The following is a 27,078-nucleotide window of genomic DNA, read 5'->3' on the forward strand; positions in this document are numbered from 1 at the left end:
AGAGACTTTTAAAAGCGCACATCAACCATGGCTTAGTAGATGAAGGCCAATCCTTATTTGGAAAGGGGATTGCATTCTAAAATAAAGCACATTTTTTTATTTATGAAAAAGGAAAAATCAAAAAGAATATAGTGGGTAGATAACAAAGGGAGGAAGTCCTATGGCCATTCGTTGCATATGGTCTGTCTGTCTATCTATCTATCTATCTATCTATCTATCTATCTATCTATCTATCTATCTACCTATCTATCTATCCATCCATCTATCTATCTTTCATTCATTGCATATGGTCTATGTATGTATGTATCTATCATCTATCTATCTATCTATCTATCTATCTATCTATCTATCTATCTATCTATCTATCTACCTATCTTTCATTCATTGCATATGGTCTATGTATGTATGTATGTATGGTTGGATCTATCATCTATCTATCTATCTATCTATCTATCTATCTATCTATCTATCTATCTAACTATCATCTATCTATCATTCATTTATTGCATATGGTCTATGTATGTATATATGTATGTATCTATCATTCATTCATTGCATATGGTGTATGTATGTATGTATGTATGTATGTATGTATGTATGTATGTATCTATCTATCTACCTATCTATCCATCCTTTTAAATGCCCAATTCTACCCAGGATATAGCACATGAGTGAACATTTTAAAAAAAGTTTCAGCTTTGTAGGATTTAAAGAAATACTTACATTATGACACATGAGGAGTGCAATGTTTCTGTTTTTTTTTTTTTATCATACCCAATAGGAACCTGAGCCTGAAATTGATCCACTCTCTCCTGAAAGTTTGCTAAATACCAATTTTCTTATGGTGGGGGTCCCCACAATGGGGCCATGTTTCCTGGGGTGTATGGGAGATGTTGTGACTAATCTGCCCAATGACTGCCCATGTGCCTAAATCTTCATCCTTATGACTCCCGCATGTCTGCAACATTACACCCACAGTTACCATACGGCACACACAAAGGCAACCATCAATTAATCAATCATTTGCTATGCAGAAAGGCAAGCTACCACGACCTTCTTCAAAAGGAACAGCGCTATTGATGTGAGTCACTGCTGGATTTTGAGTTGTTTGTAGCACGGGAGACGGAATCTAACGCCACATGCCATGCATGCTAGCGAGCATTTCATCAAGGAGACCTAGTCCCTTTGTACTCTACACGGAATGGGAGTTGTTTCTTTCAATTTTCATACCACTTGGGAAGAATCTGTAAGCAGTAGGCTACTTGATGACCATGTAAGAATACATTGTGTTAGGATGTTAACTCGGCGATGTCATTTTCATGTCTTTGTTATGTAGACCTTATGCTTAAACTAAGCAGTTATGCGGTGTACCCCATTCTGAAGTTTAAGATCAGCTAACAACAACTGTAATTCCACTATTATTCCACAGCCTTTGCCCACAGAAAGAAATAGATGAGTTTGGTGTTGGTAATGGGACACGTGTCTGTTATAATCTTATATAAAAAATAGGTGTTTTATATAAACCACTGGCAAAAATAGGAGGTTTTAAAAATAGTAATGGTTACTTCAGATGCTCTGAGCTATTCCAAAATAAAATGTCTCTCACTCAGTGCCTATGAAATAAGGGGAAGGACTGGCAATTACTGTAACAGATAATAATGAGGCCAGAGAAAATTCTTAACAAAGCAACTATTATTTTCATGTGATTGAAAGGTCACCTTTTCAGGAGTTTCCTCGGGTTGGCTAAGTGGACGACTCAATAAACAAAGTGGTTATGTTATTAGCTGGAACTTGGGAATGTTTATTTGAACCACTCTTACACAGATGCCATTATGTAGCTTCCGAAGTAGATTCAAACTTTTCTTATCAATGTGCCTATCGGAAATGAAAACAAACCGCAATTTAACCCAACTGTCCTTTTCCAAGCTGTCAATATTTAGGTGACCCATGTTCACAGGAAGAACGGATCAATTTACAGGTAGCACTGCCTCAGACATTTCTTCTCTCTTTACGTCCCTGGTGGCATTTCTTTGGCTTTAGTCACACCACACATTTAGAGGCTAATCCCTTCTTCTGAAGCAGATCCATTTAATCTTCTCAAGCCAAAGCCCTCCCTTCTCTTTCTACTGGAAGAAAAAAAGCCACAGAGAAGGTGGTTTCCATCCCAAGGGATCAAGCAAAACAGCCACCATCTAATCTTTCTGTTCCTGTCCATGAGGCACACACAGGTTACTCTGTCCTGACTGTGATTCTCAACATACAGAGGATATGCTGAATAAGGAAAGGATGATGGTCAGACAGCTACAAGGTTCTGTCTAAGCTCAGAAAGCATGCCACACAAGCCTTCCTTTCATGCCAATCATGCCCATAATGATCTTTCTTCTGTGAAATGGCAATTTTCAAACATAAAGGGTTTGGATGTCCAGTTTGTGTTAGCAACTTAAGTCCATGCATTCATCTCTACTTGGCAAAAGTCCCATTTTCCTTGTCTTGAGGCATTTATCCTCTTGTTGAGAGCACTTAGGTGTGGCCATCTATGAGAGCATCACTTTAAGTTTCTGTGATTCAGCCACAAGTGACCAAGCAACAATCACACCCAAATATTAAAGTGATCATTCAGAGCTGGCAGCTCCATCTGGAGGAGAAACAGAGCCCGCAGGATAACAGAAGAGTTTCAGATACACTGGTGAAGGCTAAGTAAAATCAAATCATTGAAGGTCATCCAAGAGCTGAACAATGTCATTGTCAGCCTTCCAAAAGAAGGTGCCATGGGGTCATGTTTGGCACGGCACATAGGGAAAAGAATAATATGAAGGAAATTCTCACATTGCTACATGACCTAGATCCTTCAGCAGAGGTGCCGTTTTTGCAAAGATTTTGCCAAATGCTATCTTAATCAAAGGCAACCTTGTTTGGCGCAACCCTGAGAGCCCAGCTATTTCACCAAAAGCAGTATGAAGGAGTAGCATGTAGTAATAATGGTATCATCCAACTGGACTGCTTCTCACTGCTTCCCACGAAGACAGTGAAATGGTGTTCATTCCGTGAATAGTGGGCTGCACCTTCTGTCTAGAAAGACAGAATCGGTCCTGCTGTTCTGAATAGTCAACCCTTTCCAACTGATATGCAGATTGCAGATGCAGCTCATTCTCCTCTAAGGTCACTCACTCCCCATTTTGTTTTTACACGAAAAATATCGATCACTGAGTTCCTGACAGTCCTGATATTTCAGATCTCCTAATACACATATGTGCACACGTGAGAGGCTCGAAACAGCCATGCCTCGGTGGAGTGAAGAGACTGAATGACAGGAGGAAAGCTCATTTGCATTTTCAGCTCATGGGTGATTCAATGGAGTTGCCTTCCTCAAAAGCACAGAATAGTGCAAGCCTTGGTGTCTTGGTGTCTTTCTGGTTATTTTATTTTCATTATAGCAAGATGATAATTGGGTAATCAGGAAGCCGCCTCTATGTAATTAAACCTACACGTGGCCAGTGCCCAGGGAAAGGGTTTCTTCAATCAATAAATCACCTAAAGCCACTGTCTGAATGATGGCCAACAACTCCCTAGGAGATGAAAGACTACCCCTTAAAAATTAGCAAGTACATACACACTCCCTAGGAGATGAAAGACTACCCCTTAAAAATTAGCAAGTACATACACACTTATGATGAGTAATTTTATGTGTTCACTTGACTTGAGCTGCCATGAATCTGTAGCTCTCAGGGTTTGTGCTATTCTGGACACTTGTGTAAGAGTGTTGGTGATGATGTAACTTTTCAGTCTGGAGACTCATTAAAGCACATGAAATGTCTTAGCATAAAGAGTCCTCATCCAATCAGTTAAAGACTTACAGAGAGAAACAAAACAAAACAAAAAGGGAAGGCTGACCCTACCAGAAGCGATATACAATTGTCCTCTTTCAGACTGTTTCCGAAGTGAAATGCTAGCTCTTCCTGCCCTTTGGCCTTTGACATTGTATCTTATTGGCTCTGTAGCAGTCAGCCACAGGACTTGGGACTGGTACACTGATTGAGATATCTTGGCAAGTCAGCCTTCAAAACTTCAATTACCTTTTCCTCTTTTCCTTCTATTTCCTTCCCTTCAATCCTTCCCTTTCCTATCGTACAAACCTCCCCTTCCGCTCCAGTCATTTATTAGTTTGTTGAATTTTACTCAATTTTTGGTATTTTGTGATGGGGTCTCCCTCTGTAATATACATAGTCATAACCTCACAATCTTACTGCTTGACCCTTGACCCTAGAGGCTGGAATCACATGTGTGATCTTGCTGATTCTATTTATTGGGAGAATATTGACTACTGTGCCAGCTCAGATTTAACGTGGGATCTACCCTGAGCAGTTCACTAGCAATGCTGATCATGCCTTCTAGCCTTAAACAGGACTCTTACTTAGCTGATAAATCACCATGAACCATGACACAAATACAAGTAATATTCGGACACAGGAAAACCTTTCTTTCTTACATTAAGAGCTAAACACCATGTCTTCAATACCTCTCAGATTACATCATAGACAACCAAGCCTAAAGTCATATATTCAAGTCCAATATATGATTTATAGGTAAGCTTATTACTACTGTTATCTAAAATTCATCCAGAAGCCAAATAGCTTAGACATCATCTCTTAGAAGGCATATGAAATCCATAATCCTAACTGTATCACTTTGAAAACATACCCACAATGTGAAAAGGCAGCCACAATTCATAAAAGTTTGGTGGTATTCAAGCATTGTCAGAAACACATTTCCTCAGCCATCTTACTATTGGGGGTGTGCAGAAGTAGAAGGCTGGTTCTTAATGGAGAACACAGAAGCTCTAACAGTGAACTTTCTGGCTGCCTTGTCAGTGATCAGCACCTCTTACACTGGGTCTGACATGCTGGTGCTGCATAATTCTATCCCGGAATAAAGGCAATGCAGGTATCAATGGGTTGATTATAATGTGTTAGTCATTTTAAACCATGCACAAAGCATGCAGATTTATTCTGAAAATGCACCACTTAGTATGTGCTTGCCTTCAAGAGCACCCAGTCACCTGAGTGCACAGAAATGGATCCCACAGAAGTACTTCCTTCACGTTGTCATTTTTCCTAATGAACAGCAGCATACACAAATTGATCACAACCTACTAAGATGTGGTATTTCTTTGCTGGATCTCATGCAAGGAATCTTTAAGTAAGCAACCTAGTTCTAGAGAACATCGATGGTGCCCGTATCACTTTAAAGGAATCGTTCATGTGAGTGGGGATTTTTTTGAGTGTATACTCTCTTCCATCAAAGAGTCAGATGCTTTCTGTCAACATATGGTCTTTGCTAATAACTGAAAGTGAATATACGCTTTGGTACTTATAGTAAAAGAAGTTAAGTGTGCTGTCCAGAGTCACCATGTGAATCAAAGAGGGCACCATATTAAAAGCAGCCTCTCCTTGAATGGATAAGATCCTTCCAGACCTTTCACACTTAGGCCGAGAGATACTTGGAGGTAGTAACAGTGTGATATCAGAAATAAAACAAAGGCTTGGGAATTTAGAGAGGGACATTCCATCCCCTGCTTTACCAGACCAATGTGAGACAAAACCTCTGCCATCATGGGTTATTCACCCTCCCTCCACCACTGGTCAGGTACAGTTGCAAAGTGTTTTCCTTAACAGAAACCTTGAACTCCAAAGATTTCTTAAGAAATTTAAAGTTTTGTAAAATTATTCAGAGATGCAAATTCATAGCAATTAGTATAAGGGCTTCACTAAACTTAAAAGTGGTTGCTTCTAAAAGTTTCAGGTTTTTAAAATTCTTTTTTGGAAATATTATCCTAGTAGTATTTGCAATTACTCCATCTTGGCCAAATGATGTAGTCCAGTAATAGAGAATTTGTCTAGCACACACAAGGTTCCAGCTCCAATACATCAAAAAATTAAAAAAAAACAATAGCGTTACTTTACCAATACAAAAAATGTACCTGTGCAATTTTCAGTCATTTATACATATTCATTTTTATTTCTGGTGAGTGGCTTTCTGGCATTTTACTAAACCAAGCTAATGATTGGGACATTCTTCTGGAAACATACAAATACGCGTATCACCCACTAAAGACATCGAATAGACAGTGTTACCTAGAATGCAGAGGCCATCTGTGCAGTTTTCAGACTCCTGGCTGAGACCTTCACAGAACTTGCCCCCATTTCTTGGGGGTGGAGCTGTGCACTCACGGATACGGAGATGCTCACACTCTGGGCTGCAGACTGACCACTCGCTCCACACTTCCCAGCTGCCATCCACTTCAAAGGAAAATATCAGAGGCCACCATTAGCAGGAATCAGCAACTATTGTGAAACTTGCCCCACACATTAAACAGACCACCAACCCAAGAAAATCAAACTGAGGAGAGATCAGGGTATCTTTATTCTCCAGTGTCTTTTCTAATTAAAGCTATATTAGGATATGACCCTAATGGTAAAATTTAGGCAAACAGTTGAGTGACTGGTACCTTTGAGTTGGCTAATAATGGCATTATTCATTCTTTCCTAGCTTTTCCTAGTCAAGAGCATCACTGGTGGACAGGCAGCTATGTGCAGTAGCACGGGATGTCCGTTGATGTAGTCTGGGCTTATAGTTTAGGGAGGTAATAGAGTAGACTGACTTTAAGTCCCCAAATCCCCTGAACAATAAAAAGCTAAACCCACATGAACTGATAGTGTTAAATGGAAAACAGGTCAGTGAAACCCCAAGATGGCAGAACCTCCAGAAATAGAATTTCTTGGGTCATAGATTGCTGCTGCACATTGAAATGAGCAGACTGAACTTAATTCCATTAAATCTCAGCCCAGGAGACTAGGACAGATGTTTGAGGCAATTGCCCTATTACCTCCTAGGAATAGTTTTCACCATGCCTATGTAGGTTAAGATCTTGCAAGTTTTAATCTAAACCAATTAGTAAAAAAAATAGAGAGAAAAAAATTTTAAAAAATGATTGAATGTTGCCCCAAAATGTCTGAGTCCCAGTCTTGGTTTGGCAAACTTGTCAGCACAGAAAGTAAGTCACGTGGTTTCCGTTTTCCATGTCTGTCATCTGGGAACAATAAGGTCACAATGGAGAGACAGATGGTATGGCAGGTATGAAAGTGTCCTGCACAGTACCTGGCACATAGTAAGCACTCAATAAATGTATATGAAATACAAGGACAAATTAAACTCTGCACCACACGCTGTGGGGCAGAGTCCCACCTCAGCTTCTCGAGAAACTCAAATTGAAAATTCAAAGATACGAGGCTCTGGTCCCAGGTCCTTCAAATTAAACCGGTGTGGTGCGTGTGAAACTTGGGAGCAGTTCCGTTCTCCGTGGGAGGACCAGCTTTCCATAAAGAAAGCCGCCTTCCACCTCATGCCGTTCTCTTTGGATTGCTGGGTTACAGCCAGGAAGAGACAGCAAAGGAACTGATAGAAGACACATTCTGTAAATGAGATCCTCTATTGTTTGGAAAAAAAAGACAAGTGCAGGCCAGGTGCAAATACACACCTGTGTAGCGAACAATCTCTGCCAATTATATCGCTAATAAATGCCAAGCAGAAACTGATAAAAGGTCAAGTTTTGGGCAGTTGATTTTTTTTTTTTTTTGTGCTTGAAGGCAGGTGACCCAATCCCTGGTTACTTTACTCAAATACATGCCATCAAGTGGGAAAATCAAGGGTAGAAGCTGGTGGCTTAGTCCAACCAAACATTGCTAAGCCTTGCATAGAGGAGTTTTACCCATGTTCTCGCTGTTACAATGAATTCAGTATCAGCACTTTGGACAGAGGCAATAGCCTAGGACCTTGGACCAGGGTGACTTTGGAAGACAGGGCACATTGCTTGCACCACAACTTAGTAGCATTGGCAGATTAGAAGGAGAAGGGAATCTGTGTATATCTCACCAGGACAAAGAGCAGTGCACGTTATTTTCTGCACTGACATTCCCTCACAAAAGGCCCCACCATTGAGAGGAGCGGGGTTGGTGCAGGTCCGGGAACGTTTCTGCCATCCTCTACCACAGCGAACATTGCAGGCTGACCACTCTGTCCAGGAAGACCAGCCTCCATTCACTGAGAGACAAAAGTGGGGAGGGGAGAAAAAGAGGAGAGAGGTTTGTACTGATTGCCTACTATGTGCTAGCCACTGAGCCAGGTGCTGTGAGTCGGGGATCTGGAGAAGAAGAGATGGTGCTGAGTCCATCCCTCTTGCTGCCCTGCTGCGAGGCAACCATGGTCCTCATGCTTCTACCCTTCTGTGAGAGGAACCTAGAGAATTGGCTTTGCAGAGAACTATTAAAAAGGGAACTCTCTAAGGCACTTGACCATCCAGAGTATAAGAAGAAAATATCAGCATTTGAATTTCTATTACTTTTAAGTGCTTTGAAAACAATTCCCTTGGCTCCTCTATTGTGGAAAGAAATGCCTTTACTTAAATAACTAGGAAATGTTTTAATACAATGCCTGAGATCATCAGCAAACAATGCTATTTTTTTTCAGTGCATTTCATCTGGTAGGAGAGGAATTGACTGCCGGAATGTTTGCGAAGATATGGGTGTGGCGGGCATCTGAATTTGGGAAGGGTGGGGAGTTAAAGTTGCCCACTTTGATGTTTTCAAAATATAAACACCATGGAGGAGAAACAACCCACCATTTTATTATTTTATAGAGAGAGAAAGATTGAAAACACCACCGACTGTCTCACAACAGTCCAAGACTGAATGGATCAGCAAACACATTCATCGCGTTAGGGATGTTTTCTCACCTGACACAGGAGCGAGGCAGGACAGCACTGTGGTGAATGACCCAGGGGCCTCTAAGCTCTTGGTCTAGAGATTTTAACACAGTACATAGCTCTCTACATCTCTGTGTTTAGCCCTCCCTAGCCCTTCCTAGCCTTTGGGCTGGTCTTACCGTAAACCACCACAGTTGCTGACAGGCTCCTCCTCTTGGCCACGATGTTGGCTGCCATACAGGTATAATTCCCTGAATCTGAGAGCCGGGCCTGCCTGATGATCAGGTTATGGTCAGCCCTGGTGTCAATGTTCTCATCCTGTTCAGAGTCAATGGGCTCCTCATTTTTCAGCCATTCCACCTACAGGCAGAAAAAATATGTTTATAAGTTATCACAAGAACAGACTTCCAAGAGTAGAAGGTGTGCATTTGTGATATGCTAGGAGAGAAATGCATATAACACACAGAGGTGTGGTGACTACTCTGATTTGCATTTCTGTCTGCTTACTGAGTAAATCTGGTTCTATTTGGGAAATAGACATTTAAGTTAACAAACTGAGTGTAGGGGAAAAATCTTAAATACTCCAATGACTTTGACCAAATTTATAAAATTGTAACAGAAAAGTAATGACTACTGTAGGTCCTTCCTTCCTTCCTTCCTTCCTTCCTTCCTTCCTTCCTTCCTTCCTTCCTTCCTTCCTTTCTTTTTTTCTTTCTTTCTTAGAAACCCAGTGATGATGATGATGATGATGATAGTCGTGATGATGTTGGTGATGGTGATAATGATGATGTTGATGATGATGTTATTTCAAAGCTGGGCAATGTAACTTAGAAAAATCAATACATAAATTGTTGGACTTGTACTGATTGCTAAGAGAATACATTAGTGGACAAAGTTTGAAGTCAATATGTTTCCATGTAAGTTTTAATAGAAACCTGATGATACAGTCAAACTGAAGAAATACAGTCTGAGAAATCAGAGGATCAAACTTTTAAAGTTCAAAATTTGCCAGAGTTGGAGAGTTATCTTTCTGGGTTATTTCTCCAAAGGTTCAGAAGAACCCATCTGGGTTTTAGAATCTGGAGCACTAATTCCACTTGGGTCCTACAGCTACTCAACTTTTATTCCTGGACCACATCAGGAAGACATATATGCAGGTTCCCCATTACTTATTCTTCCCCAATGAAGGTACAACACACTTCACTCCTAGGTCATCTATCTAGTATGATCATAGAAGCATTCTATTGCCCTTTCCTTATTCTTCCCCTATGTAGGTGCACAATACTTTGTTCTTGAGTCCATGAGCATGGTGATTTTCCTATGGTTTAACTGTGCCCCTTCCATCTTTGTTCTTTGCTCTAAATTAAAACGTCTTTACTGTCCTGTGATACCATGGCCAAACATGACATTTAGATCAGGATATCAGCATATGTAAAGCAAAATAACCTAATAAATGTATGGAAAGTATAATTTATCATAGAATCAGAATTCCCAAGATTTGAGTAGTGTGTGTGGTGTGAGAGGGGGGGAAGGGAGGGAAAGAGAGAGAGAGAGAGAGAGAGAGAGAGAGAGAGAGAGAGAGATTGATTTGGGTTATTCTTCCAATGGCAGTAATTATGCTAACAAGAACACAGAGAGCATGTAGAACAGGGAACATCCTGCCATGCATGGCTCACTATTAGCATAGCTAATAGAAAGTTGGTATTGGCCTAAGATGCATCATTTAGTTTTGTTTTGAAACCTAAAGATTTCAAGTTTATCATCAATAAGTTGTTTCTGTCATATAATAGTTTGGCACAACAAAGATGTGCCAGTCTCTACAAAAGGGGAGTTATTTACCAGATGAAAACTTAATCATGGCCCTCTGATATTTTCACCATGTCTTGCCAATTCATGAATGTTCAGATATCAAAAATTATCACCATCTAAAATCAACCCAACAAGGAGGCAATTTGAGAAGAAAACAATACCAAATGGCAAAAGTAGAGACCTTGGAGTTTCAGAAGAATAAATAGAGAGCTGCAACGTCCAAGTTACACAGACCGTGAGATAAGAAGCACATTGCAGTGGCAACCCCATGAATCCCTCCGGGTACCACCATGATCTATCCTGGACAGTTAGTCAGCAGTTATTAATCACGCAGAGCCGAGGAGTATGGCTCTATTAAACAACACAGTGGAGAGAAATCCGCTCTATAGCTCATCTGGATTGCAGTCTATGACACAATGTCTTTAATTTCCCACTGACATAGTTGATTTCACAGTCATTTGATTATCCATACAGCAAGTAATGCAAGCACAGACTGAGTATCAGAGATTGTATTGAGAGCTAGGCAAATCCATTTTCCCAAACCAAGAGGGCAACTTCCCTCCAAGGTCTTACTTTGAATGGCAGGACATAAACAAGGAAAGTAATCCATATCCTTAACAAAAGATGAGACCAAGAAACATAGTCAGCAACCTCTGAGACAAAGGCTTCCTTCAGGATAAATAGAATTAGTGGGTTTTAAATCACTCCCACCCCTAACTCATTGCATACAACAAAATGGTCAACAAAGTATGTCTGAGAGCTCCTGCTCTGCCTCCACTCTCCTGGCTCAGAATGTCCGCTGGAAAGTGCCTGTTAGAGTGTTAATTCCTGAACTTTGTCTTTGGTAGTGCTTGGGAAGCCTTTTCTGTGTGTTGTCCCTGTTTCCATGATCTTCTTACACAGATGGTGGAGAGGCAGGGATGCCCTGTGACTGTATATAAGCAACTCTATTCTAGAGTACAGAACCTTGTGGGCAGAGGTCTTGGAGACGGAATCTAAGATCCTCAGTGTCTGGGAGCTAAGCCATCTTCCCTGAATAAGTTGCCCAGAGGAATTCAAAACATAGTCTCTAAGTAGAGAGACCTACCTGCAGATCTAAAATCTACAGAGAAAAACAAGCACAAATGAAATAAACTAGGCCAATTGTATTATAAATTCAATGGAAAAAATGGTCAATATGGATAATATGAGGAAAATAATATAAATAAGCTCAACCCTCTTTTAACTTGGTGAGAATTCACTTAGGAACATGACATGAAGATAAATATATAACTCATTAGAGAAATAACATTATGATGCATATGATAATTAAATAGTATGTATTATACATCACTAGTAATAAGTCAAATGATAATATAATTTTCCTGGACTATGGATATAGCTCAGTTGTTACATCATTTGCCTTGTAAGCTTGAGGACCACCACCAGAACCCACCTTAAAAATCCAGTGTTGGGGTGCATGCCTGTAATCTCAATCTTAGGACAGTGATGACATGGGGTTCCCTAAACTCTCTTGCCAGCCAGCCGAACCTAGTTCTAAGCGTGTAAGTGATTCTGTATCCAGAGACTATGGATGGCTCCTGCAGCATGACACCTAAGACTGTCCACTTCCAGTTGTTCCCACACCAACCACCAACACACATGTGTGTGCACATGCGTGCGCGCATACACACTTTCTCCTTAAAAGCAAACATTGACATATTGTCTTTATTTTGCTGTTCCTTTGGTTTTCACTGGGAGTGTACCACAGGGCAGCTTACCTTCTACCTAGTCCTTCCTCACTGCCTCTGGAATTTCTGTAGCAGCCTGATGATTGTGACAGATCTTCATCTGTCACAACCCCTTGTGTGGTTTGGATTCTCTCTGCTCCCCATATAAGATGGTCCAGTCACATCTCAGCTCACCTACTCCTCTTCAGTCAGACTAAGACTTCAACCCGAGTCCCTTCTACCGCTGATTCCTGGCCTAGAGGCCAATCCCTGAAGCACCCATGACCCCATTTATTTGATATCTCAGACTCATATCACATGTGATATTCTTTGAGATGTTTTACCCAGCAATGTTTTCTAAATAACAGATCCCCATCACTCTACTGTGTTCTAACTTACCTGTAAATGGATCTACATTGGGTCGTCCTGAAAGTAGTAATGCTGCTATCTACCATTTCCTTTTGTCAGTAGACATCCAGGAATTTTCCAGAATAAAGCATTAGGGATTGCCTTACTTAAGATTGCTATTGCTATCATAAAACACCAAGACCTAAAGCAATTAGGGAAGAAAGAATTTAGTTCAGTTTCCAACTCTCAGGTCACATCCCGTCACTGAGAAAAGTCAAGGCAGAAACCACAGTAGAAGCTATGTAGAAATGCAGCTTGCTTGCTTCTATGGCCTGTTCAGCCCTTCCCCTTCTTTTGTATTTTCTTTCCTTGAGACAGGGTCTCTATACATAGCCTTGGCTGTCATGGAACTCACATTGTAGACCTTGGACTCTCAGAGATTCTCCTGTCTCTGCCTTGTGAATGCTGGGATTAAAGGTGTGTGCCATGATGCCCAGCTTTCAGCCTGCTTCCTTATACAACTCAGGATGGCCTGTCCAGGGTCTGCCCCAGCCACAACGGACGTGGCTTTCTCACATTGGTCAATCAATCAAAATCCCATAATATCCTACAGGTCAGTCTGATGGAAGCACTTTCTCAACTGAGAGTCCCTCTTCCCAAATGGCTCTCGTTTATGTCAACTAGACATAAAACTAACCAGGAAGGAGGGTGAAAACTTGACAACAGTAAGTTATCTTTGGTTAGAGGAAGAGAGAAGATAAGAAAGGGGGAAGGGAGGGAGGGAAATCATTCTAAACAGCAGAACTTGAAAACTACTCATGGCTCAGAAACTAAATGCAGCATTATATAGGCATTAAAACAAACAAGAAACCTAAAATACAAAAATATATATTTGGTTTTATAGATTTGTAAAATGAAAACCCAGTCACAAAGATACACGTGCTTAAAAATATCAGACATGTAGACTATGCATATTTAAGATCATAGTGGTTATGTTCTGTTCATACTGGGAGTTGTGGCACATTTGTAGAAAAGCATTTGTAATGTGAAAACACAGAAACAAAAATAAAACACCTTGGCTTTGAAACATTTCCTTGAGTTAGCACAGACCACAGTAATTTCTGCTTTATATTTGCCAATAGACTGTTGCTTCAATTCTAAGCTTCTCTGAAAACGCAAAATGAAGAATGGATAAAGGAGGAAAGATGGTGAGACTGAGAGAGGCATGTGGGATTCTCAGCAGCAGATTCATAGCCACAGAACTACAAGAATGAAGCCATGCCCAAACCCACTGTCTTTGTGCCCCATGGGAGGGTATTCTGATCCTGCTCTGTGTGCAGCAATAAAAGCCCTAGAGATGTTCCATACATGATATGAGTCACCATAGACTCTGGTCCTGCTAAGTGTTCCACCAGCTTTGCCACACACACTTGTGTGTGCATGCTCTAGTTGTTTGTACACTTTTCTTGTGTACTAATTGTTAATTGCTAAGAGTGAACTCCATCAATCAAACCGTGTCTATAAACAATCCACACATTGGTGCATTCCTAACAGTAGAGCCTTTCATTAGTAACTTAATAGTTTATCCATTTAACTGATGGCAGGATCTTTATGAGGAAATCAGCTTGCTGTTTTCGGGGATTATTAAGTTGACAGGTTGTACTTAGATTTATGGTTTTGTCCCTTAGAGAAACTTTAAAACATTTTTGATGAGCTAAGTACTTCTAATGCAGAAAAACAGCACACACACACACACATAGACTCACGCACATACCACATACACACATGTGTCCTTAGTCTTTAGCTGCAAACACCACTATATTAGGAGGCAACATAAATTAGTGCAGTGGTTCTGCGTGCAAGACACAGATACATTGCCTGTGTATTAAGAGACTACTCCATTTCCACAGAGATGAGCCAACTTCCATTTTTTCTTTAAAAAATGACGCACTTTCAGTTCCCCATTTTTCCACTTTTGCTAGAAATATTGGCCTTTCTTTAAAAATGTGTTAGTAGAATAAAAATTAAAATGATTTCATTTTGTCTAAAATCTCTTTTGCTTTTAATACATTACACAGAACTCTTCAAACGTACAGGGCGTTACACCTCCATGATGAGAATCAGGGGTAAGGGGAATCTGAGGAGAAATATAGACTAAGAGACACTGGGAAAATAAGTCCTTGCTAGTTAGGGTTCAACAGTCACTACCATGAGAAAGCACAGAGCTAAGGATTTCTCACAGGAACCGTGTGACAAAGCACACACCCTCGCTAGATGTAGGTGAGACCCTCATCTCCACAGAACTACAGTGCAATGCCCAACCTGGATTCTGTAGTCAGCACCACCACAGAGGAGCTAAGGGTCCTCAGATGGCAGTTTCCCCCTGCATTGGTCTCCCTGGACTCCATACATGTGCTGGTACACAGGTGTCTTGATGTTTGCTGTGCTTTCTCATGGAAGTGACTAGAGAGCACCGTAGAGAATAGGAACCTTTATATAACACTGTGATTCTAGAAATCCCTTTATGAGAGGTTGCTAGAGCTGGAAATAGCTACTTATGCTCTTGACAAAAGAATACAATTTTTTTTGCTAGTGTTGGGGGATTGATACATTGACACCTGAGGCTCACAGACATTTACATCAGATGAGTTCATGCTGGCAGGTCATGTTTTCAACAGAGAGGCTTAACGTGTTTAAAGGTTGTTGGTGTCTGGATCTTAACCATGAAGAGACATAATTCTTCATCTGAAATCTACTTCCTCGCTTCCGATGGACAGCTTTGCTTAGGAACATGGGAAGAAACTAGTTACTTGGAGGTAATGAGCCCCTGGGTCTGCAGGAAGCCTGCATTCATTAGCACAGTGTTATGTACAGATGGTCTGCAATTTGTCGATTCTTCCAGTTTGTAAACAAATCTGGAAACGCAGACTTTTGAAGACAATCCATTTTTTTTTCCAGAGAACTAGCTCCTGATTTGCCATTGGTATGTACCTGGGGAGTGGATGGGCTTTCCTCACTGGTAGATGCCACAATATACTGTCTGATGTGGAGGACTATTCCTTTGGAAGAGGGGAGGAAGGATGCTTTGTCTAAAATGAGGGTAACCTGTGATACTTGGTTACACTGCATTGTTAACTGTCACTCATTCGGCCCTTTTACTAAGCACAGCTATGTATGGACATATGCAAAGCATCATGTTCACCGTCACTCAACAGCACATCAGCATTCTCATGCGAGCATGGAAGTGGTGTTGCTTTGCTTCCATATCCAAAAGATACCCAGTCTAGTGAAGGGAGAGCTGCTGGCACAGGATAGCTGTTTCCATGCAGAACCCCAATCCCCAGAATCTTTAAACTCTAGGTGGTACCAACCTGGGATTCTTTCATGTGCCTTGCTCAGAATATGCCAATAGGGACCATTCCTTGATGCCATCTACCAGGGTCACTTTCTCTCAGTCCCAGGTCCTTCCTTGAAACTGGTTAACTTCAGAGTCATGTGGAATTGCTCATATATTTAGTAGATAAAATCTAAGAAGCTTCAAATTTTCTTCTGCTCATCACTTGTGACTGATTTCTTTTTGCCCTACTCACTGCCCAGCTCCTTCATAAACAATTTTAAAATCTTCCATCAGTCCAAGAGAAGGGAATAATGTAAGCATCAGTCAGGGGCACAGATATGAGACTGAAGGGGGATGTTTTAGTTATTCCTAAATATATTCGGGAAGTCACTGGTATTTTAAATGGCTACATGTTCCTTCATATTATATTTCATTTATTTATTCTAGGTATAATCTATGTAAGAATAATGACCGGGTCTTTCAACTATGCTTTGAAATGACAGAGGGATGTACAACAGAAGAATGTTGAAGGATAGAGACAAGGGTATATCAGAATATGTGGGGTAGAAACAGGAAACGACCGGAAGGACAAAGCAGCTTACAGTATTGCCCTTTCCTGCCATATTAACCTCCCAACTTGTCTGTGAGTACATCATGTTACCAGAAACAAGTATGACTGATCTCCCTTCCAACAACAGAGAGGAGGAAGGAGAAAGTGTCTCACCTCCTGCACAGCTATCGATATGTGTACAATGATGCCTTCAACTTGGCTGTGAATTTACCATGTTTCCCTTCAACAACAGAGAGGAGGAAGGAGAAAGTATCTCACCACCTGAAATGCGTACAGTGATGAGGCCAGCAGAAGGAAAGGCAGGGGCTACAGGAACAAGGAGGGAGCTACTGCACTTTTCCACCATAGTACGTTGGCCTAGTGAAGCCAATAAATATACATTGACTCACACTGTGAAGTTTGATCTAACATATTTCTAGCCTGATGCCAATAAGATCAGGTCTTTCTTGGGCAATGATCATGCGCTACTCTTTTACTCACAGTTCATTGTGTGTGTGTGCATGTGTGTGTGTGCATGTATGTGTGTGCATGCACATGGACCCACACATATGTATATGTATGCATAAGTGCATGTATGTGTGAGCAAGCATGTGTATATGGGTATCTGTGTGTAGGGGGTTGTAGTTGGGGGGGGGAGTGGAGGATCTAGCCAAGGGCCTTGTATGTACTGGGCAAGTGCTCCAACGTAGAGCTACATTCCTACCACTTGTGTTTTGACATAAGGTCTCTGTCTTAGTTAGAGTTTTTATTGCTATGGAGACACCATGATGACAACTCTTATAAAGGAAAACATGTAAATGAGGTGGTTGTTTACAGTTGGAGGTTTAGTCCGTTATCATCAAAGAGCAGAGCATGGCAGCTGGGAGTATGGTGTATGCATGCATGCATGATGCTGGAGCATTCTACATCTTGATCCAAAAACAACAAGAAGTGAACTGCCTCACTGAGTGTGGCTTGAACATATATGAGACCTCACAGCCCACCTTCAAAGTGACACACTTTCTCCAACAAAATCACACCTACTCTAACAAGGTCACACCTCCTTCCTAATAGTGCCACTCCCTTTAGGGGGACATTTTCTTTCAAACCACTACTGTTTCATTATATAGCCCACACTGGTTTTGAACTCTGAAACCTCTTATCTGTCTTCCAGGTCCTGGAAGTAAAGGTATATGTCATGCAATCATTGTTTCTCTAAATAGTTATGTGGCCAAAATTCCTTTTAAGTATTTATGTTTATGCCCACAAGCAAGTGCTATTGCCAGCCTGTGCCAAAGAAGGGCTAATGACGATCCTTATCTGATCAAAGTACTGAGACTAAGTTTAGCGACTACTGAGCACTGAACCCCAAACCGACTTCTTTCTCATCCCTTCCCCTATCCAGAGTCCTGGGAGCACAGAAAAGAGGGCAAAAATATATAGCCGGGCTGTGGTGGCACATATCTTTAATCCCAGCACTCAGGAGGCAGAGGCAGGCAGATTTCTGTGAGTTCAAGGTCAGCCTATTCTACAAGAGCTAGTTCCAGGAAAGGGTCCAAAGCTACAGAGAAACCCTGTCTTGTATACACACACACACACACACACACACACGCGCGCGCGAGAATGACCTGGAAGACAGGAAAGAGTGCTATGAAAAACTGAGCTTACCCAGATATAACTTTGCCATTGCCATCATGAATCTACAGAAGCAAGTGGACACATACAAGATTGAGTTAACACTCCATCACGATAGAGGAAGTATCATGAGACCCCTTGCTCTTATGGGGAGCTATTGACTATTAATGATTGATGTGGGGGGATGTCTTTTACTCAGTCATGTGGCCACTAAGAACTAGTTGGAAAGAAGGGGTTCTGAGAGAAGGAAGGAGTCACCAGAATCTAACAGGAGTAGACTATGTATGTATGTATGTATGTATGTATGCATGAAAATGTCAAAATTAAAAGAAAGGTCAAAAAGGAATAGAAAAAAATAAAAAGAACAGTCAAACGCACATGTTCAACCCATGTTACACTACCATTGTCAGGCTGCTGCAAAAGTGACCTGAATTGTGACATGGGGACATTACTGAAATCTACTATGTGTCAAGAAGAGCTAGCTATACCTTCCCTCTCTATCTTGTCTGGAGATTTATTTTCCTTCCTGGCAATAAGTAAACATGAATGGAGCATACAACCCCTGAAATTTTGCTACAATTATCCAGTTCAGAATATTAAAATATTTATGTACACCAAATGTAGCTAAGCCAATGAGTGACCTATAAGAATACACTCTGCTCTTTCCCTTGTCCCACACAGGAACATGGTTCTGAAGCAGAGGGAGCGATCTTGTGACCATTAAAGAAGAGAGAAGACACTACAGGTCCCTGGGGTCCTTGTCTTCACAATCTGATACATTATCTTGTTAGTTTCTTACAACTGGAAAGGAGGCAACACAAATCTTTCTATTTTGTATTCTTTATAGTCTGTCAAAGGCTACATGTATGGAATTAGGAGTCTTCAAATGTTTTGTCTACTGCAAGGCATTTATCATTTTCTTAGGCTTCTTAGTTGTCATGTGAAGCACTGCTTTCTAACATTTCCTGTAATCTGATATTGTATCATACATCTTAGCTGGGACTCAGCAATCTCTGGAGGGACAAGCCTCAACTCATGATAGAACACACCATCCTCTAAGGTTGGTTAAAACCATCATTTGCTCTGTCACTTGTGAGTTAGACCTTAGCTGTCCTGCAAGTGATTTCTCATAGTGCTACTGGTTCCTTCTATGTGTGCTTTTCCTTACAGGCTGGACAGATTGATTTTATAGCTACCTACACAGCAGTTTCTTCCTTTTAGCTCCACTTACCTGATTATGCATCACAAAAGGAAATAGAAATGCAGCATCACTGTCAGCCCTCAGAAGCAGCCCCAGACAAGTGACAGAGATTTCAGGAGCTCAGCCAGAGCACACTCATCGATGCTCAGGAAGATGATAGGCAGGAGTCACAGAAGCCACTGAAACACCGTGTTCTCATGGGCTGTGACACCTGTCATAGCCATTATTCTTTTGCTTCCCAGCGTCAAGTACAACACTGGGCATGGCTTTGTGCTATTTCAAAAAATTTATTAAATAAGCAAATGGTCTCTGGGAAAGGGCCTGTCCTCATGTCCTGCTTACTTGGATAGTTAATTGTCACAAGTGAGGAATGAAACATGTAGAACTCACAAGAAGGATGGTCAGATAAAAGGAGAGCATCATACAGATGCACTACACATAGAAGATCAGAGTAGACATGGAATCAAAGGATACTTCTGAATGATGCCTGGGCTGCCATTGCTTTACTTCCACATTGTCCAGTGTGGTGAATCTTGTCTTCACTAATTCTACTTGTGCTTGGTGTCATCTACACAGATACATTTTGCATCTCCAGTCCTTCTTACTCCCCGCCCCCACTCAAGAACTGCCAAGCTGCATCTCCCCAGTGCTCTAAGTAATGGTCTAGTTTGAATGTGGATATCCTCCACAGAATTATGTGTTTGAATACTCAGTTCCCAGCTGAGATTGTGGAATTGTTTAACTATGGTACCTTGCTGGTGGACACAGTGAGGTAGGAGCCAGCCTTTGGGAGTTACAAGCTGGCCTTCCAGTTAAGCCTTCTGTTTCAGCATCTGCCAAGGTATGAACAAACCACCCTAGAAGCTCCCATTGCCTCAGGCCAAAGCATTCTCGCAGCTACTGCTGCCCAGCTATAAAGGACAAAATCTTTCAGCTAGGCTTCTCTTAGGCGCTTTGTCACAGTGTCAAGAAAAAAGTCACTGGCTTGCAGTATGGTGTACCATTCCCTGGAAAACATTACTTGGGGGTGGAGAGAACTAGCATGGATACAGAGCTGCCATTCAGAAGGAGGGAGACCCGCGTCTACACTCATACCTCCCTCCATCATCTCAGGTTTTCAGAGGGCTTTCGAGTGACAGGATATTAACTAAGAGTTCCTTTTTCCTGTTCCTCCTTATACAGCACACCCCCAAGGGCTCAAGAAATTCCCAGTTTATTACAGATTAAAGCAGGGAGATCCTAAGTGCTCATACACAAACTGGGTTGTAAAACAGACACAAAGTTACATACAACTAGATAATGATACACATGCAGGCAGCACCCCAGACACACAGAGGTGCACCAAAATCTTCCATTCAGCCACAGTGCAAGGCTAATCCAGGAATGACCTGTGTGGGAAATGTAGGGATAGGAACCCACTAGCTCAGGTCCATGCATTGCATGGCAAAGAATAAATTAGCCCAGTTTTGAATATTTTCCAATGACAGAAGGCAACGATCAGAGACCAGCTCACTGCAGTACCACAATGAAACCAGCAGAGTACCCCTGTGCAGACATGTGACTCTGAGTTAATGACACCTAAAGAGGAAAAGGCACAATACTCAGCCATTTTCTGTTCTTTTGATGATTATATATTCCAGACAAGCTTGCTTTCAGCCAATACATGCAGTTACCACTAAAGAAGAAAATAAACACTGTCAGAAAAAAAGATCATTCCTATTGTAATAACACAGCTTAAAAACAACCGGATTCAGACTCTCAAGTGCTGCATGAATAGCTTGTGCACACCAGTAGTGGTTCAGAGCGAGGTATTAAAGTTTAGACAGGAGTCCATGTCACTTCTGGTGATCTCTCCAGAAATAGATTCCAAACAGTTCTACAAGCCTCTGCCTCAGCCTGTTGTTACAGGCTCCAAACAGAAATAATCTGTGAAGCCCTGTCCTGCTGTCTTGAAGTGGTGGAACTCTTGGCTCCTGGCACTTGTATCATGTGCGTTCCTAGGACAAATGAACCCACAGGCCTGCCAATCATTCATGCTCAGATAAGGGCAAGGTGGACTGAGATGTGCTTTGTACAGCAGGCAACAGATTATGTATCCAAATTGCGTAGCAATTTCATTTCACTATCTAATGTAAACAACAACTAAAGAGAAAAGAAAACTGGAGAGAAATTTCCAAGATCACAGATTATTTCTTTTGAAACTAACATGATTATCTTATTACTGAAAGTTATGATAAACTTAATGGAAGTGTGATGGTGGGTATCAGAGGGGAAGAGGAAAATGAAGGAGACTGATAGTTCACAAGTTTGATGGGCTACTACATGTTAGAATATTCTATCTGCTTCTTCTTCTTCTTCTTCTTCTTCTTCTTCTTCTTCTTCTTCTTCTTCTTCTTCTTCTTCTTCTTCTTCTTCTTCTTCTTCTTCTTCCTCCTCCTCCTCCTCTCCTTCCTCCTCCTCCTCCTCTTCCTCTTCCTCCTCCTCCTCCTCCTCCTGCTCCTGCTCCTGCTCCTTCTCTTTCTCCTTCCTCCTCCTTCTTCTTCTTGGATATAGGCTTTCTCTGTAACTTTGTAGCCTGGCCTGAAGCTAGATCTTGTAGAAAAAACTGGCCTTGAACTCACATAGATCTGCCTGCCTCTGCTTGTGTCACCACTGCCTGACTGTGTTAGAATATTCTTAAACAGGGTGAACAGAGGAATCCCATCAGAGAGATCACCAACAGGGTTTGACAGAGGAGAAATTATAGTGATGGACTAAGGATCTATGCACAGTAGAAAACCTAGATCAGAATTTAGCTGTTCAGACAGAATTGATAGAAACATGTTTCATTTGTTTTGGAATTTCAGAAGCTGAGAGCCAAAAGTTGCGCTGCATTAATAAAAGCTGCTTGAATTTACCATGCTTGTCTGTAACATACAAAAAGCTTCCTAAAATCAATAAGAAATTGATATTTGAATTGATCTATGTACTTGGATAGAATATTTGTCAAATGGTAAAGTGCGAGAAGTCATCCAAGCAATAATGAATACAAAATTACAAATTGTTAGTTCATAAAATTGTGAAAATTGAATGAATCCATTCAAGTCAGGAAAGGTATAAAGAGATAAAAGTTTCATTCTTCTCTGATAGTATTCTATGTGATGGTTAATACTGGCAACTAGACAGGTTCTAGAGCCTCTGGAGATGCCTGAGAAGGATGATTCAGACTCTGGGCATGCCCACAATGGATTATTTAGATTAGGTTAATCAAGGTGATTGGAGCTACTTTCTTCATTGTGGGTCATACTCTTCTGTGGTCTGGGGTCCCTAACTGAACAGAACTAGAAAACCAGCCGAGATGAAGCATTCTTCTTGCTTTACTTGCTGATTGTTGAGACTGCATGACCAGGGGCCTCACACTTCTAATACTGTATCATTGCCTGGCATGACCGACTGACTTCCCCTTGAATTGTGAGCCAAACTACACCCTTCCTTCTTTTAGGCACTATGGTCAGGGATGTTATAACAGCAAGGAATGCAACTCAGAGAGTTTGTATTAGTATATTTCATGTATTAAATGACCTTGCAAGTTTTACAGGAAATGAACATGCTTTGAAAATCTGTAGAACCCCATTATTTCCAGTAGAACAATTGTTACTATCAAGAGATGTTATATGTATACTACGATGTTAATCACAACCTTGTTTATAATACTGAAGCAAGTGAAAACAGCCTATGTTTTGTCATTTAGTTCACTTCTGCCATGCTCAATCAATAGAATGGAATATTGCCATTCAAAAAAGAACAATGCCCATTTTAATTAAATGGGACATCTTAATGAGACAATACTGCCTGGAAAAGTAGAACAGAAAGCTTGTGTTTTATTGTCCCTGAATTCAAGTAAACTCAGGAAAATATCAGAAAATCAGTTTATCACATGCTGCTTTATATTTTTATGGATTCATTTTCCTTCTTATAGGGTCATAGATCACAGTTATTTTCTGCATGGGGTTTTCATTAAAATATCTCTGGCTTTTTGAATTACAGGAATGGCTACTAGGCCTAGGAATTGCTTCTAGGCCTCTCTGTAGGTTGGCGCACACTGTCAACAGAAGTGAATTCTTGGTTCTAGGTTTGGGTACAGAGTTTTGTGTGTTTGTATTCTCCCAGAATTCACCATTCTGCCATAACATCTTGCAGACAGGGTCTCCAAGACTGACCACCTCCCTTAGAACCACACTGCCAGCATCACTGAAGCAGGATGCTCAGCTGGCACCTAATGGCCACGCAGCATAGGAAATACATGCTGATGGCTTTAAGGCAGTAAGATTTCCAGGCTCTGGGTTCCTTTGTCAGAATTTAGCCTGTCCTATTTTCTATAATCTATGTGATATTCAAAACAGAAAAAGGCCACTTTCATTATACAAACAAATATATTGTCTCAAGTTTGGAAAAAAAATTTCAATTATTCCTAGCCTTTAAAAGTAGTAAACAGATTATCTTATATTGCTTATACATTTGTTCCTTCGTCTAATATATAAACTAGAAAACATTTATTTGGTAGATGACTAGCGGCTAAGCGACTGTCCCAAGCTGCATTTTATATTCACAGGTATCCTTCCTCGCATGGCTGTTTCAGAGAACTCCCTGAGTTTTGCAAAATCAATCAGGCACGATGAGCCTGTATCAGAACAATGGGCTCTGCATCTGCGGAGGGCAATGCAACAAGCATACATTGCTCTGACAGGCCATCCACCCTTCTGTTGACCATGCAATTTCATTAACAGGACTGAGCTTTTCATTTCTGGTTTTATTGTTTAAATAACATAGGTTGTTCCTTGGGTTAGGAACGTTCCAAGAGGGAACTGGAGAGAGGTGACTTTGCATATGCAACCTGTTTTCACTGGGGAGGGGGCGGGGTGCTTCCATTTCTCAAGTTAATCAGCCTAGTCAATTAAAGTGGATGGTTTCCTATTTGTTTTCATCCAGTTTACCCCCCTCCTCTTTGCATTTTGCTTTTTATGAACTATCTCAGAGCCGCTATTCAGGCTTCACAGCACTACTGGGAATGTTTAAAAAATAAACTAAATTGGCTTCGTGATTTTCTTTCCTAAAAAAAAAAAAAAAAAAAAGAGTTCCTGAAAATTAGATTTCTCAACAGCCTCCACTCCACAACCCCTCCTTCCTTTTTAATTTTGGAGAAAATTCATAGTGAGCGGGGGCGGGGGCGGGGGCGGGGGAGGCTCTCGGTTTGAGAGTAAAGCACATATATTAGGATTAGGGAAGTTGTCCATGAGAACAGCTCTTGTTTGCATACTTTGGGTGAGACGCAACAATCTTACAGGTCAAACTATGAAATAACTTCGCAGCTCTTGAGTTAACGTGAGGCCATTTTGCCCTTTGACTATATCTGATTTTCCATTGTGGTCAATAAGTGTAGTGCAGAGGCGCCAGGAGTATCGCATCAGGAATGTCAGCACCCCAGACTGAGCAATCAATCCCCTCTAGATGTGAGATAACACTGGGGCTGGTTTCACATAAAGAAGGTCAGCATGCTGCTGCTGCTCACCATGCATTTACTTAGGGCCTATTCTTTTCCACGCAAAAGTCACACTCTTCTTCAAGAAGCAGAAATTACCGGGAGGCGTTTTACCTAATATTTTCAAACTAACTATCTTCTTTTTCACCTGCACTTTCTGATGTAAACAAGACACATCCACATCGATGTATGTTCAAGGTTTCTGTTAGTCAAATAACTAAATGCCTGGTACCTGAGATAATATGAAGTGCTTTGCATTGTAGAATAATTATGCTTGAATTTGTTCTGCCTTTTCGACACAATCCACTCCCTTTTCTGCCTTTGCCCTCTCTCCCTTACCTCTACAGACATCTGCTAAAGCGTTCACATCTCCTTCATCACCATCACCCTCAACACCGGAATGTGCCACCCTTACAGACCAGAACAACAAGGAGAATGAATACCCTCTTTGTTTCCCAGTGGAGTTTTAGGTTGCCGGTTTCACTCACATTACCTTGAGGACAAAAGGATCAGACCATCAAATAGACTATGTGGCCATTACAATCAATATGCCAATGGGTCTAGTACCCTACTCCTGCAGAAATGTGAGTTGATTGGATCTGCTTTCAGAGTCCTACTAATGGAAAGAAGGGCAGAAAGGAAACTTGCCGGGAAGTGCTGAAAGATTGGGTAATGATTTTCTACCTGGCATTGGGCTGCCTAGGGTGGCAAAGAGGTCGGTTTTTCTCCATCTTGAATGATGAGTCTGGTACTGAGCATAAGCCGCCGCCTGCATCTGCTCTTAGTGGATTGAGCACGCTGCTGGTCCTAAGCAGTTCCCCTAACAATTCGCTTAGGAATGCATGAGAAGAGAAGCCTTGCCTCTCCAGCAAGCTTGCATCTACAGGTTTAACAGTCGTGGTTTCTTTTCCATTTTAGAGCTGTTCTTTTTCTCCTGCTGTTGTTGGGGCTGAAGCATTAGCAGAAGTGTGATGAATGTACATAGGGAGGCCTGGCATTACCTGCTCTGAGTTCTTTATTTTGCTCCCTCCCTTCTGACGAGGAGCTGCAATAATACACTGCATTTTCTCTTTTCCTCTAAGTGTCTACTTTGGTCGAAACCAAGACTCACCCCTTAAAGCTCTTATTTTGATGCAAATCATAGGCTGGGTATGCTCAGTACTTTCGGATCCATGTGCCTGCAATCCTGACCAGCCCTGGCAACAGTGAGATATCACCAGAGGGCATCAGCTGCTTCAGGAACTGCTGTAAAGTCAGGAAGACATGGGGTTTGCCTGCACCATTCCAGTCTGGCCTGTAAATGAACTACAGATGGTCTGCCAACTCACATCTTACAGAGAACTCAGTTTCACCAAAATGACTCTAAAAAGATCATGTATGATTTTTGTAAGCATAAACATGGCCTGTGTCCCTTTGATATGAAGAAACATATGAGGTGTAAGGAAGCATAGTTCTTATATCGTTCATACAGAGGGAATGCTGAACTTGACATGCACCCAGGAGATCAATCGGTCCCAGGAACAAAATCCGCCATCTGAGACTATGAGAAGATAATGTTGGCATGATGACACCAGACCCTTGGCCAGGAAAGCTGGAGTGATGGCAGGGAAGCTCCAGTGAGCAAGAGGAGATGGAATGTGTTTTTTAGACTAGGAGAGATGCAGTTTTCTTTAATAGATCCCAGACAAAAAACCTGCAGAGTGAGAGATTAGAAATCAACCTAGTAGACAAACTTTTAGTTATTTGTTTATTAAATGATACTTGCTTCATCTGAGACTGATGGTTTCAGGGAGGTGGGACCATGCTGCGAGATCTAGACACACACCTGGTCTCCTACTGACAGGGGCTGACATCCTTACGACTCATGGCATTTGGAGTCCTCCAGGGTGCCCCATCTCTCCCCAGTCCTGAGGGGAACTGACCCAGGAATCTGACTCTAGGGCTAACCCCCCGGAGAGAGTGAGGAACCTGAGTAGCACACAGCACTGTCTGCCAGAAGGATAGCTAGCGCCAACACAGGACTCTCAGCAGTGCGTTTCATTTTCATTTCCTTGCTTTCTGCAAACTTGACAAACACAGAAATTCCTCCCGAGAAAACTAATCCCTAATGACATCAAAAACACGTGAAGTACTGTAACTGAGTCACCCAACCCAAGACAGAGTTAAAAAGAAGTCCAAGGGTTCACGTGAAGTACTGTAACTGAGTCACCCAA

General features: G+C 41.4%; 1 protein-coding gene across 8 annotated transcripts in view; it reads right to left on the reverse strand.

Annotated features, from left to right (window-relative positions):
- Positions 1-27,078, reverse strand: part of Unc5d (unc-5 netrin receptor D) — a 517,885-nt gene that overhangs the window by 93,505 nt on the left and 397,302 nt on the right. For 5 of the 8 annotated variants that reach the window (XM_075986462.1, XM_075986463.1, XM_075986468.1 and 2 more), the window contains exons 5-7: positions 8,938-9,118; positions 7,930-8,097; positions 6,132-6,296 (exon numbers count right to left, since the gene is read on the reverse strand). In XM_075986462.1, the coding sequence (XP_075842577.1) occupies positions 6,132-6,296; positions 7,930-8,097; positions 8,938-9,118 (514 nt within the window). The remainder of the gene's footprint in view (positions 1-6,131; positions 6,297-7,929; positions 8,098-8,937; positions 9,119-27,078) is intronic. The other 3 variants (XM_075986467.1, XM_075986466.1, XM_075986465.1) reach the window with 1 other exon arrangement.

This window comes from Microtus pennsylvanicus, chromosome 9 (assembly GCF_037038515.1).
Source record: "Microtus pennsylvanicus isolate mMicPen1 chromosome 9, mMicPen1.hap1, whole genome shotgun sequence".
Lineage (NCBI taxonomy): Eukaryota > Metazoa > Chordata > Mammalia > Rodentia > Cricetidae > Microtus > Microtus pennsylvanicus.